Raw genomic sequence first — 13,014 nt, forward strand, 5'->3', positions numbered from 1 at the left:
GGTCCACACTGCCGGGTGGGCTCAACTTTCTAAACTCTGAGTTTAACTTTCTAAACTTTCTAGACGCAATGACCTGCGTTCACTTCCTGGTTTGTTAAGTTCTCGTCATCATCAATAAAAATAATAATAATAATGTGGGGTGAGTTCATTCTTATTTTTTACAGTATGAATAATATTGTATTATATACGTTGTTGTTAATTACTTGTGATATAAGCACTTTTATATTTCACACCTGCAGCCCATTTTATGTGACTCTTTGTGAAATTCATAAATTATATACACTTTATTTAAACTGCGCATGAACAAAGTGACGAGAACCTCTGGAGCTGTCGTTCACATTCCGTCCATTGGAGGCAGGGAAGAGCCGTGGCTGCTTTAAATCAGCCGAGATGCAACGAAGAGAAGAGTGAGAAGCGGCGCCATGGCGGAAACAGAGCAACAAAAAGGTGATAAATATAAACTGTGTTAAACTTAATGTTTCTCTAAAGTCTCGTGCTGTTAGCTTCTACACAGACTGAATATAAACACTAGTGATGTTAGCTTCTACACAGACTGAATATAAACACTAATGTTAGCTTCTACACAGACTGAATATAAACACTAATGTTAGCTTCTACACAGACTGAATATAAACACTAGTGATGTTAGCTTCTACACAGACTGAATATAAACACTAGTGATGTTAGCTTCTACACAGACTGAATATAAACACTAATGATGTTAGCTTCTACACAGACTGAATATAAACACTAGTGATGTTAGCTTCTACACAGACTGAATATAAACACTAGTGATGTTAGCTTCTACACAGACTGAATATAAACACTAGTGATGTTAGCTTCTACACAGACTGAATATAAACACTAATGTTAGCTTCTACACAGACTGAATATAAACACTAGTGATGTTAGCGTCTACACAGACTGAATATAAACACTAATGTTAGCTTCTTCACAGACTGAATATAAACACTAATGTTAGCTTCTTCACAGACTGAATATAAACACTAATGATGTTAGCTTCTACACAGACTGAATATAAACACTAGTGATGTTAGCTTCTACACAGACTGAATATAAACACTAATGTTAGCTTCTACACAGACTGAATATAAACACTAGTGATGTTAGCGTCTACACAGACTGAATATAAACACTAATGATGTTAGCTTCTACACAGACTGAATATAAACACTAGTGATGTTAGCTTCTACACAGACTGAATATAAACACTAATGTTAGCTTCTACACAGACTGAATATAAACACTAGTGATGTTAGCTTCTACACAGACTGAATATAAACACTAGTGATGTTAGCTTCTACACAGACTGAATATAAACACTAGTGATGTTAGCTTCTACTCAGACTGAATATAAACACTAGTGATGTTAGCTTCTACACAGACTGAATATAAACACTAATGATGTTAGCTTCTACACAGACTGAATATAAACACTAGTGATGTTAGCTTCTACACAGACCGAATATAAACACTAGTGATGTTAGCTTCTACACAGACTGAATATAAACACTAATGTTAGCTTCTACACAGACTGAATATAAACACTAGTGATGTTAGCTTCTACACAGACTGAATATAAACACTAATGTTAGCTTCTACATAGACTGAATATAAACACTAGTGATGTTATGTTAGCTTCTAGACAGACTGAATATAAACACTAATGATGTTAGCTTCTACACAGACTGAATATAAACACTAGTGATGTTAGCTTCTACACAGACTGAATATAAACACTAATGTTAGCTTCTACACAGACTGAATATAAACACTAGTGATGTTAGCGTCTACACAGACTGAATATAAACACTAATGTTAGCTTCTTCACAGACTGAATATAAACACTAATGTTAGCTTCTTCACAGACTGAATATAAACACTAATGATGTTAGCTTCTACACAGACTGAATATAAACACTAGTGATGTTAGCTTCTACACAGACTGAATATAAACACTAATGTTAGCTTCTACACAGACTGAATATAAACACTAGTGATGTTAGCGTCTACACAGACTGAATATAAACACTAATGATGTTAGCTTCTACACAGACTGAATATAAACACTAGTGATGTTAGCTTCTACACAGACTGAATATAAACACTAATGTTAGCTTCTACACAGACTGAATATAAACACTAGTGATGTTAGCTTCTACACAGACTGAATATAAACACTAGTGATGTTAGCTTCTACACAGACTGAATATAAACACTAGTGATGTTAGCTTCTACTCAGACTGAATATAAACACTAGTGATGTTAGCTTCTACACAGACTGAATATAAACACTAATGATGTTAGCTTCTACACAGACTGAATATAAACACTAGTGATGTTAGCTTCTACACAGACCGAATATAAACACTAGTGATGTTAGCTTCTACACAGACTGAATATAAACACTAATGTTAGCTTCTACACAGACTGAATATAAACACTAGTGATGTTAGCTTCTACACAGACTGAATATAAACACTAATGTTAGCTTCTACATAGACTGAATATAAACACTAGTGATGTTATGTTAGCTTCTAGACAGACTGAATATAAACACTAATGATGTTAGCTTCTACACAGACTGAATATAAACACTAGTGATGTTAGCTTCTACACAGACTGAATATAAACACTAATGTTAGCTTCTACACAGACTGAATATAAACACTAATGATGTTAGCTTCTACACAGACTGAATATAAACTCTAGTGATGTTAGCTTCTACATAGACTGAATATAAACACTAATGTTAGCTTCTACACAGACTGAATATAAACTCTAGTGATGTTAGCTTCTTCACAGACTGAATATAAACACTAATGTTAGCTTCTACACAGACTGAATATAAACTCTAGTGATGTTAGCTTCTACCAAACTGAATATAAACACTAGTGATGTTAGCTTCTACACAGACTGAATATAAACTCTAATGTTAGGTTCTACACACACTGAATATAAACACTAGTGATGTTAGCTTCTACACAGACTGAATATAAACACTAGTGATGTTAGCTTCTACACAGACTGAATATAAACTCTAGTGATGTTAGCTTCTACCAAACTGAATATAAACTCTAGTGATGTTAGCTTCTACACAGACTGAATACAAACTCTAATGTTAGCTTCTACAACGACTGAATATAAACACTAATGTTAGTTTCTTCACACAATGAATATAAACAGTAGTGATGTTAGCTTCTACACAGACTGAATATAAACACTAATAATAGCTTCTTCACACACTGAATATAAACACTAGTGATGTTAGCTTCTACACAGACTGAATATAAACACTAGTGATGTTAGCTTCTACACAGACTGAATATAAATTCTAATGTTAGCTTCTACACAGACTGAATATAAACACTAATGTTAGCTTCTACACAGACTGAATATAAACAATAATGTTAGCTTCTTCACACACTGAATATAAACACTAGTGATGTTAGCTTCTACACAAACTGAATATAAACACGAGTGATGTTAGCTTCTACACAGACTGAATATAAACACTAGTGATGTTAGCTTCTACACAGACTGAATATAAACTCTAGTGATGTTAGCTTCTTCACAGACTGAATATAAACACTAATGTTAGCTTCTACACAGACTGAATATAAACTCTAGTGATGTTAGCTTCTACACAGACTGAATATAAACACTAGTGATGTTAGCTTCTACACAGACTGAATATAAACACTGATGATAGCTTCTACATCAGACTAAATATAAACACTAGTGATGTTAGCTTCTTCACAGACTGAATATAAACAGTAGTGATGTTAGCTTCTACACAGACTGAATATAAACTCTAATGTTAGCTTCTACACAGACTGAATATAAACTCTAATGTTAGCTTCTACACAGACTGAAAATAAACTCTAGTGATGTTAGCTTCTACACAGACTGAATATAAACTCTAATGTTAGCTTCTACACAGACTGAATATAAACTCTTGTGATGTTAGCTTCTACACAGACTGAATATAAACACTAGTGATGTTAGCTTCTACACAAACTGAATATAAACACTAGTGATGTTAGCTTCTACACACACTGAATATAAACACTAGTGATGTTAGCTTCTACACAGACTGAATATAAACTCTAATGTTAGCTTCTACACAGACTGAATATAAACTCTAGTGATGTTAGCTTCTTCACAGACTGAATATAAACACTAATGTTAGCTTCTACACAGACTGAATATAAACACTAGTGATGTTAGCGTCTACACAGACTGAATATAAACACTAGTGATGTTAGCTTCTTCACAGACTGAATATAAACAGTAGTGATGTTAGCTTCTACACAGACTGAATATAAACTCTAATGTTAGCTTCTACACAGACTGAATATAAACTCTAATGTTAGCTTCTACACAGACTGAATATAAACTCTCGTGATGTTAGCTTCTACACAGACTGAATATAAACACTAGTGATGTTAGCTTCTACACAAACTGAATATAAACACTAGTGATGTTAGCTTCTACACAGACTGAATATAAACACTAGTGATGTTAGCTTCTACACAAACTGAATATAAACACTAGTGATGTTAGCTTCTACACACACTGAATATAAACACTAGTGATGTTAGCTTCTACACAGACTGAATATAAACTCTCGTGATGTTAGCTTCTTCACAGACTGAATATAAACACTAATGTTAGCTTCTACACAGACTGAATATAAACTCTAATGTTAGCTTCTACACAGACTGAATATAAACTCTAGTGATGTTAGCTTCTTCACAGACTGAATATAAACACTAATGTTAGCTTCTACACAGACTGAATATAAACTCTAATGTTAGCTTCTACACAGACTGAATATAAACTCTCGTGATGTTAGCTTCTACACAGACTGAATATAAACACTAGTGATGTTAGCTTCTACACAGACTGAATATTAACTCCATTGATGTAAGCTTCAACACAGACCGAATATGAACTCTAATGTTAGCTTCTACACAGACTGAATATAAACTCTAGTGATGTTAGCTTCTACACAGACTGAACATAAACACTAATGTTAGCTTCTACACAGACTGAATATTAACTCCATTGATGTAAGCTTCAACACAGACTGAATATGAACTCTAATGTTAGCTTCTACACAGACTGAATATAAACTCCATTGATGCTAGCTTCTACACAGACTGAATATAAACTCTAATGTTGTTAACCTGTCAATACCGAGTTAAGAAATTCGCAAATCTCACACATAGCAACCACAAATCTACAGCTGCTCTCTGAACAGTGTTTTTAAATAATTCTTTAGGATCCATACCCGAGGATGAAGCACCTGAAGTCACCTTTATGGTGCCCAAGAAAGAAATCAGCGTGGTGCCTGACATGAGTAAATGGAAACGATCACAAGTAGGTTGTGTGGCTGCAATGTGCACATGTTTCCCAGTCCCAAAGGTTTTAACTTGTGTGCCTTTTTGTGTAAGTGATACAAGTAATACTATTCTTCTGTTAATTTACTTACTATTACTATTATTCACCACTTAATGTCAAACTCTGTTTTTTCCAGGCATATGCTGATTATATGGGATTCGTTTTGGCATTGAATGAAGGTGTGAAAGGAAAGAAGCTCTCAACTGAATATACAGTGTCTGAGGTTAGTTTGGTCTCATCGGAGGTATTAAAGGCTTCATTCCTGGTGTTTTGGTCTGTTCCATTCACAGATTTGTTATTGGCGGGCCCTTAAGGAATCCCATTCACATGAATCCGTCTCTAAACAAACTCTTTACCTTAACCAGCAGCTTGGTTAAAGTGAGTTTGAGGTGCGAGTGTGAACATGAGAAAGTTTCCTCCTTCTCTCCCTGAGCGTGTGTTCTCTGTAACTCTGGTGAGTGGGTTCCATGTCCTATGAGAACAACTGACTGAGAGTCACAGACACAACCATCTGCAGCTGAAGAGTGAAGCTGAACTGAGATCAGTTAAAAACACTGAAGTTATTGTAAGACACAGAGACCAACAGAGTCAATCACTATGTGTGGCTGCAGGGGGCGCTGTTGATCTGTACAAGTGCATCTTTAAAACATACATTTCCAAATGTATATTTAAAATAGTGGTGGACATTAAGTCAAATTGTAGAAATTGGAGACTATGTTATCACCTTGAAATGAATGTGCTGCTTCTTTGCTTTCTCTGTATTTCTCGGGCACATTAAATCGATCATGTGTGCTGCTGCTCCTTTTGTGTAAAAGGAATGGACAGTGTTGCTACATCCTGATCTCTTGTGTTACAGACGGTGGAGAAGTTATTAGATCTTTTGGAGACTCTGGACCGATGGATCAACGAGACCCCTCCTGTTGATCAGCCGTCCCGCTTTGGTAACAAGGCCTACAGAACCTGGTACAGCAAACTAGACCAGGTTAGTACACAAACACTCACACACATTCATGCATGCAACCACATGCTCTGTGTGTAGAACGTGATGTGTTTGTGTGTGTGTGTGAGTAGGAAGCAGAGGCCTTGGTGTCAGCATTGATCCCTGCTGACAAATGTGCAGCAGCTCCAGAGATAGCCGTCTATCTGAAAGAGTCTGTGGGGAACCCCACCAGGATAGACTATGGAACAGGTAACAGCGCTGTGTGTCCACCTTCTTTACAATAGTTCTACACAAAACACTCACGTTCTAGTCTTCTGGTTGTTACGGTTGGACATTTAGTCCAGTGGCTCTCAACCAAAGAAACTATTAAGTTCTCCTACATACATTTTTCTAATGTATAATATTTTGTGGGATTGTATAATTTGATTACTTAATCTTTAAAAATGTATTGAAATTAGAATTCCTGGCATTGTTGATTTTTAACCCTTGAAACTCAACAACAGAAACGTTCCTCAAGTTTCTACTTTAGTATTTTTCCACTTGTGATATAATTTTTTAAAAGATCCTCAAATACTTCATGTCTCTAAAGTCTTCACTACTTCAGCTAAAAGGTTCTGTAAGTCACTTAACAATACAACAAGATTATTCTTTTAAACAATACAAAACTCTAATTTAATCAAATTTTGCTAAACATAAAATCATGTTGTCAGGAAATATTTCTAAATACAGAAACATAAATTAAATATTTATCAACTCTCCATGCCTATGAACAGCTTTTACCTTTTTGAGATAAGAATATTTTCGGTAGATGACAGAGGCGTCGACTTTCTGCTGCAAAAACAGTGAATATTGTAAATATTATGATCATGAAACATGTCTGTTTTCAGACGGTTACTGTGATTTTATTCTAAAAAGTATCTAAAAGATAAAACTGAAATAAACGTAGTGGAGTTAAAGTGCGGCATGGAAAAGAGCACGTAAATAAAGTTGTATAAAATAGAAATACCCAAGTACAAGTAAATGTTACTCAAAATTCTACTCGAGTAGAGTATGTGTTTACATTTATTTAGTTTCTGTCCGTGTCACACTCTCTAACCCTTAACCCCCCCCCCCCCCCATACACTGATACACAGACAACACAGAAGGTGAAGTGCGAGCAGACAAAAGCCAGACTTTATAAACTGTTTACAATCTGCCGATATGAGCCTTTCCCATATAAAGCTGTGTTTTGTTTATCTAAAACTTTTATTTATCTGTATAAACAATGCACTTCTAACTATTTGGTTGTATTTGTATGTTTTTGTTTAACACCGATTTATATTCCACTAAATTCCGATCTTTTACAAATGCAACAACAGGGAAACAATAAAACAAAACTCTAAATGAAGAAATTGCTCCAAAACACGGATTGTGAAAGCTTTTTGTGTTGTAATTAATTTAATTGGATCAAACTTAATAATCAAACTTATCTGAGGCTGATGTTTCAAGATCTTTTCTGTTTTTGTGTTTGTCGTCTCAGGTCATGAAGCTGCGTTTGCTGCGTTCCTCTGCTGCCTCTGTAAGGTCGGAGCTCTCGGAGCGGATGATCGCCTCGCTATTGTTTTTAGAGTTTTTAACAGGTGAGCTGCTGCTGATTTACACGTCTTCAGTTGTGCAACAAATATTTTCGACAAACTGATGTCTGGAACTGTTCCTGACGTGTTCCTCACATGTTCTGGAGGTTCTGTCTGTGAGAACAAATGTCTGAGTCAGTGTCTCTGGACATGTTCTGGATCTTCTCCTGCAGCCTCCTGGTAAAATGTGTGTTACATGTCAGAGTGAGTCCATGTGAGGAACCAGCAGGACAATGTGTGGAAGCTTCCCAGTGAGCGAGTGGACGTGTTGATGAGGTTTCTAACACGTGACGTGAAACCTGAAGAACACAAACATCTCAGGATGAAGAAGAGGAGCCGGACACGTAGAAGACGAAGACGGACACTTGGAAACACGAGGAGGTTCCAGATCTTCTGGTGATGAGGGCCGACGCCGGTGTGGATGAGATGTAAACAACAACACTGATCTTTCCACAGCAGAGTTTATACGTCATGTCGCGCCTCCTGCTGCTCTACAGGCTCCGCCCCTCGCCTGGATGTTCCTTCATGTTCCTGTTTGAACGAGTCGGACCCGACAACCTGCTGCTGCTTTAGGTTATGAAACGTGTGTGTGTTTTCTCAGGTATCTGTCAGTGATGAGGAAGCTGCAGAGGACGTACAGAATGGAGCCAGCTGGAAGCCAAGGTGTGTGGGGACTGGATGACTTCCAGTTTCTGCCCTTCATATGGGGCAGCTCCCAGTTTGTTGGTAAGTAAATATAAGAGCTGTAAGGATGAGTCTGTATCTGAAGGGACCTATATAGAGGATCTCAGGACAGGAAGTTTAATATGAGCATGTGTTGTCAATTGTTCAAAAATACTGCAGGAGAATTTTATAGAAATGAGCTGATTTAATAGTTTTTATTTCTGTGGGATGACAGAGCAACTGGTTTGAAAGCAGAGCTTTAATGATTAAGAACTATCTGTGAGCTGCTCTACAACATCCTGTGCTCCTCATTCATTGACAAGGTGACAGTGGCACCTGGTGGTGAACATGTGCGCTTACTTCCACGCAGATCACCCGACTCTGGAGCCCCGTCACTTCATCGACGAGCGGGTGGTGAACGAGCATCACCAAGAATATATTTTTCTGGACTGTATCAAGTTCATTAACGAGGTGAGACAGTGTAACACACACGAGACATGTTGGATTTATTAACATGTTTATATATCTTAGTGATTGCAGTGATCAGTAGAATACCTGAGACGTCGGTTTGGTCATTTGTTTCTAAAACACTTGTTAGACATTTGCTGAAATTCTCTTTGTCTTAATAGCATCAATAAAAAAGATCTGAGGTGAGTAGTGAAGACGTTGAAAACACAACCTGTCATTTTATCACCGTGAAGCAGAGGCGACACAAGTTAGAGAGCAGGGCACGGAGAGGTCTCACAGCTGTCACTCAGTCCACGTTCATGTGTTTGGTGGGCGGAGCTTCGAAGAGGGGGTTGATGGGAGTGGTGAAATGTTTCAGTCACATTTTGCAGCTGCAGCTGCTCAAGGACCAGCGCTAGGTAACAGTTACTGAGCCACAGCGCCCCCTGCTGCCACATGTGGTCCTTAACTGTCTCTGTGTCTGATGAAGTGGTTTCATCTAAAAACAAAGTCTCACGATGTGTTGACTCTGACTGGATATTACCCATGATCCTCTGCTTCCTGAACCTGAAGATCTGGAACAAATCCAACAAACTGTTCAGAATCCTTCATGTTTCACAATTTCCTTCTGAATGTTGGAGATAAACTCTGGTTGTTAATAACTTCAGAGTGTTTTGAACTGATCTCAGTTCAGCTTCACTCTTCAGCTGCAGCTGGTTGTGTCTGTGACTCTCAGTCAGTTGTTCTCTCAGGAGATGAACCCACTCAGCAGAGTCACAGAGAACAGACGCTCAGGGAGAGAAGAGGAAACTTCCTCATGTTCACACTCACACATCAGACTCACTTCATCCAGTTGCTGGTTTAACATAGAACAATTTCATTGTTTGGACAATTTAAACCTTAGATTTTAAATAATTTACCCAAGTTGTGTTTGTAATAACATTTATAAATATTCTGTTGTACGTGGATCCAGCTGAATGAGGTTCCGTTCAGGAGCAGGAAGACGAGGGAGGAAAGGTGGGTTCTGTTGGTCAGGAGCCAGAGCAGGAACCCTGCACTTTGTTTTAGGAGGAAAAGGAGGGGAGGGAAGTGGGGGAGGGAAGTGGGGGAGGGCGTTGGTGGAGCAGCTACATCCCTTTCCTTCTCCCCCCTCAGACACCCCGCCTCCTCCCCCTCCTCCTGCTGCTTGACCTCTCTCTCCTCCTCAGGGTTGTGGAAGGATGCTTCTTCCTCGTCCATCCATTCTTTGGTTTTTTACGTTTTGTGATATAATTCTACTCTGACTCAAATGTTTGGTGTTGAATGGTTTTAGAGCTGAACCAGTTTTTCATTTATCTACAAATATATTGATACTTTTTTTCTGCTGGTCCACAATATGTATTTTTGGAAAATAATGATAACACGAACGATAACAAAGAGTGGACACGTTGGTCAGCATTTCTGTGTCTGGCTCTCTCTCGCTCTTGTGTTTTTATTTTTGTCTAAATTAAATCTAGGCTGGTGCGACGGCCCTGAGGCCAAAAAAATTTGATTCAAAAACGGCTTCATCGTACGAGGGTCCGTTAATTCATGTGCTGCACACCACCGTGTGACTGACGGCTACTACCCTCCAATGGCTGCAGGTGGGCGGGCAGTGACCAGTAGCCTCAGTCAGGCTCCACCCTAGGCTTCTCCAAATATGGGTTCTTTTGGTTTTCAGAAAACCAAGATGGCGCTGAAACAAAAGTCAAACTGAGCAGCTCACAAATGACGTCATCGTGGGTCGATCGTTGTGTGGACACAAGTCGTGCTGCATTTTGTTAGTCTTTGTTTCCCAATTCAGTCATCATAATAACAATGTGGTTGAGTTAGTCAGAATTTATTGATTTAGATTTATTTATCATTTTAAAGGACAATCTGTGAACTTCTCCTGTGGTGGGACAAAGCTTCTGTCAGCGCAATCGATGGATCCTCTGATCCGTGTGGAGGAAATCCTGACGGTTGTTAGTGTTTTAAAATATCATATCCAACCTTTCACAGTCCTCGTCAGGTCAAATCTCTGTTTTGGCTGCAGATCTACACCTGAAAGTGTGTGTGTGTGTGTGTGTGTGTGTGTGTGTGTGTGTGTGTGTGTGTGTGTGTGTGTGTGTGTGTGTGTGTGTGTGTGTGTGTGTGTGTGTGTGTGTGTGTGTGTGTGTGTGTGTGTGTGTGTGTGTGTGTGTGTGTGTGTGTGTGTGTGTGTGTGTGTGTGTGTGTGTGTGTGTGCGCACATGAGTCACTTCCTTCACCACATGCTGCTGTGAATCACTCCTTCCTCCAGGGAGTACGGTCTGTCTCCACCCCCTTCCCTCCCTCCGCCATGCCCTTCCCCCATGTGAGGCCCTGGAAAGTGTCTCAGTGTGTGGGTGGGGGATTTGACGGGTTGGGAGGGGGGCTGGGGGAGTGTGGTGAATGGGGGGGATGGAAAAAGGAGAGGGTTGTTAGATTGATGCCCGGGGGTTTGGGTTCCTCTGCCTCTCGGGAGAAAGTGGTGGGAAAACGTTCGTCTCCTGCTTCATTCATACATTTATAAATTCACACTTTGTTTTTGTGTGTCTCACTTTTAACACTGAACATGTAGATATTGTGGTTTTCTATGTATTTGGACTATTTGTCTCTGTCCTTTAAGCTAACGCTCTCTCTCTCTTCCATCATTTATTACTTTTCTTAATGTGATCACAGATCAACACTCAGTCTTTTGTTCTGATCTGGATTCTATTCAAATCAATGCTAGAAGAATGAAGTGTGGTCACAATGTTCCAGATAATGAGTCCGTGAGCTGAAATCCTGTAAAACCTCATGAAACTAAAAGGAGCTGAAGACGATTCTCTGAGTTTCTGTCGATTCGTGATCACTTTCACATCAGTGGTCATGTGACCAGTTAACCTCGAGTTAGAATCCATCGGAACTGACAAATCTCAATCAATGAGGAAACTAAATTATTTAAAGCCTTTTTAAACCCTAAGCCATTGAGGACATAAAACTTAAAAGTGCTTTCTTCAGCTTTTTCTTTATTTGAATAGTCAGAAATAAAATCAGAGCCGACAAAAGTCCTACGATATGTTCCCTTCTCAGAGGAATCGGTATTTTCATTAGTATTTAGTGATATGAAAACTTTTACAGAATATACAATAAAGAAAATACGTGCATTTTACATACTTAATTACTTTGTTACTTCAAGTTTTATATATTTGGTTGTATTTGTGCTTTATTTAGTTATTTACAACAGAGTTAATGGTTATACTGTAAAATATCATCAATTGCATTTCTTTGTCATTAGGAATCCTAATGTTTTCAAATGAATATGTATGTATATATATTAATTATATATCTCTCTGCATGACATCTTTTTAAACGATTGTTTCAAGAGGAATTTAAGAGGTTTGAAAACGACCCGTTTTAAAAACAAAGGAACTTCATGGTGCAGAAGAATTAAGACTTCTTTATAAAACCACTTTTTTCATTTCAAGCCTTCAACATAATGAAGCCTGTGGAATCCAGTGTGTGTTTGAGATCTTTGTCTTTAACTTCCAGCTCCGTCTTTGTTACATGTGGACTCAGTTCTCCAGACTGGGCCGCTCGTCTTCATCGCTCTTTCTCTGCTTTGTAGATGAAGACTGGGCCATTTGCTGAACACTCCAACCAGCTGTGAACATCAGCGCTGTTCCTGCCTGGTCCAAAGTCAACCAGGGTCTGATCAGAATGTACAAGGCTGAGGTACACCTTCATCACCCTCTTCATCAGTCCAGTTCTCCATCTATGAATCAGTCTAATAAGTCGTTTGTAGAAGAAGAAGAAGGTTTCAAAGCATCAATTTCCGCTCATGTTTATTCACAGTCTGTGGTACAAATCCTGATTAATTGATTTGGGTGTAGTTTCACCTTCAACCAGGAGAAGTGCTTTGTG

The 13,014-nt window shown here is 38.4% G+C and overlaps 1 protein-coding gene across 1 annotated transcript; it reads left to right on the forward strand.

The window, feature by feature from the left end:
• Nucleotide 1: 1 nt before the first annotated feature.
• On the forward strand, nt 2-13,008 carry ptpa (protein phosphatase 2 phosphatase activator). Its single transcript, XM_062412353.1, is given in 11 exon segments — nt 2-139; nt 310-447; nt 5,309-5,406; nt 5,564-5,650; nt 6,284-6,409; nt 6,499-6,616; nt 7,887-7,986; nt 8,582-8,706; nt 9,014-9,114; nt 12,719-12,755; nt 12,758-13,008. Coding segments are annotated over 10 exon segments (1,032 nt in total). The 5' UTR covers nt 2-139; nt 310-422; the 3' UTR covers nt 12,973-13,008.
• The last annotated feature ends 6 nt before the right edge of the window (nt 13,009-13,014 follow it).

Source organism: Platichthys flesus, chromosome 19 (assembly GCF_949316205.1).
Source record: "Platichthys flesus chromosome 19, fPlaFle2.1, whole genome shotgun sequence".
In the NCBI taxonomy this organism is placed as follows: Eukaryota; Metazoa; Chordata; class Actinopteri; order Pleuronectiformes; family Pleuronectidae; genus Platichthys; species Platichthys flesus.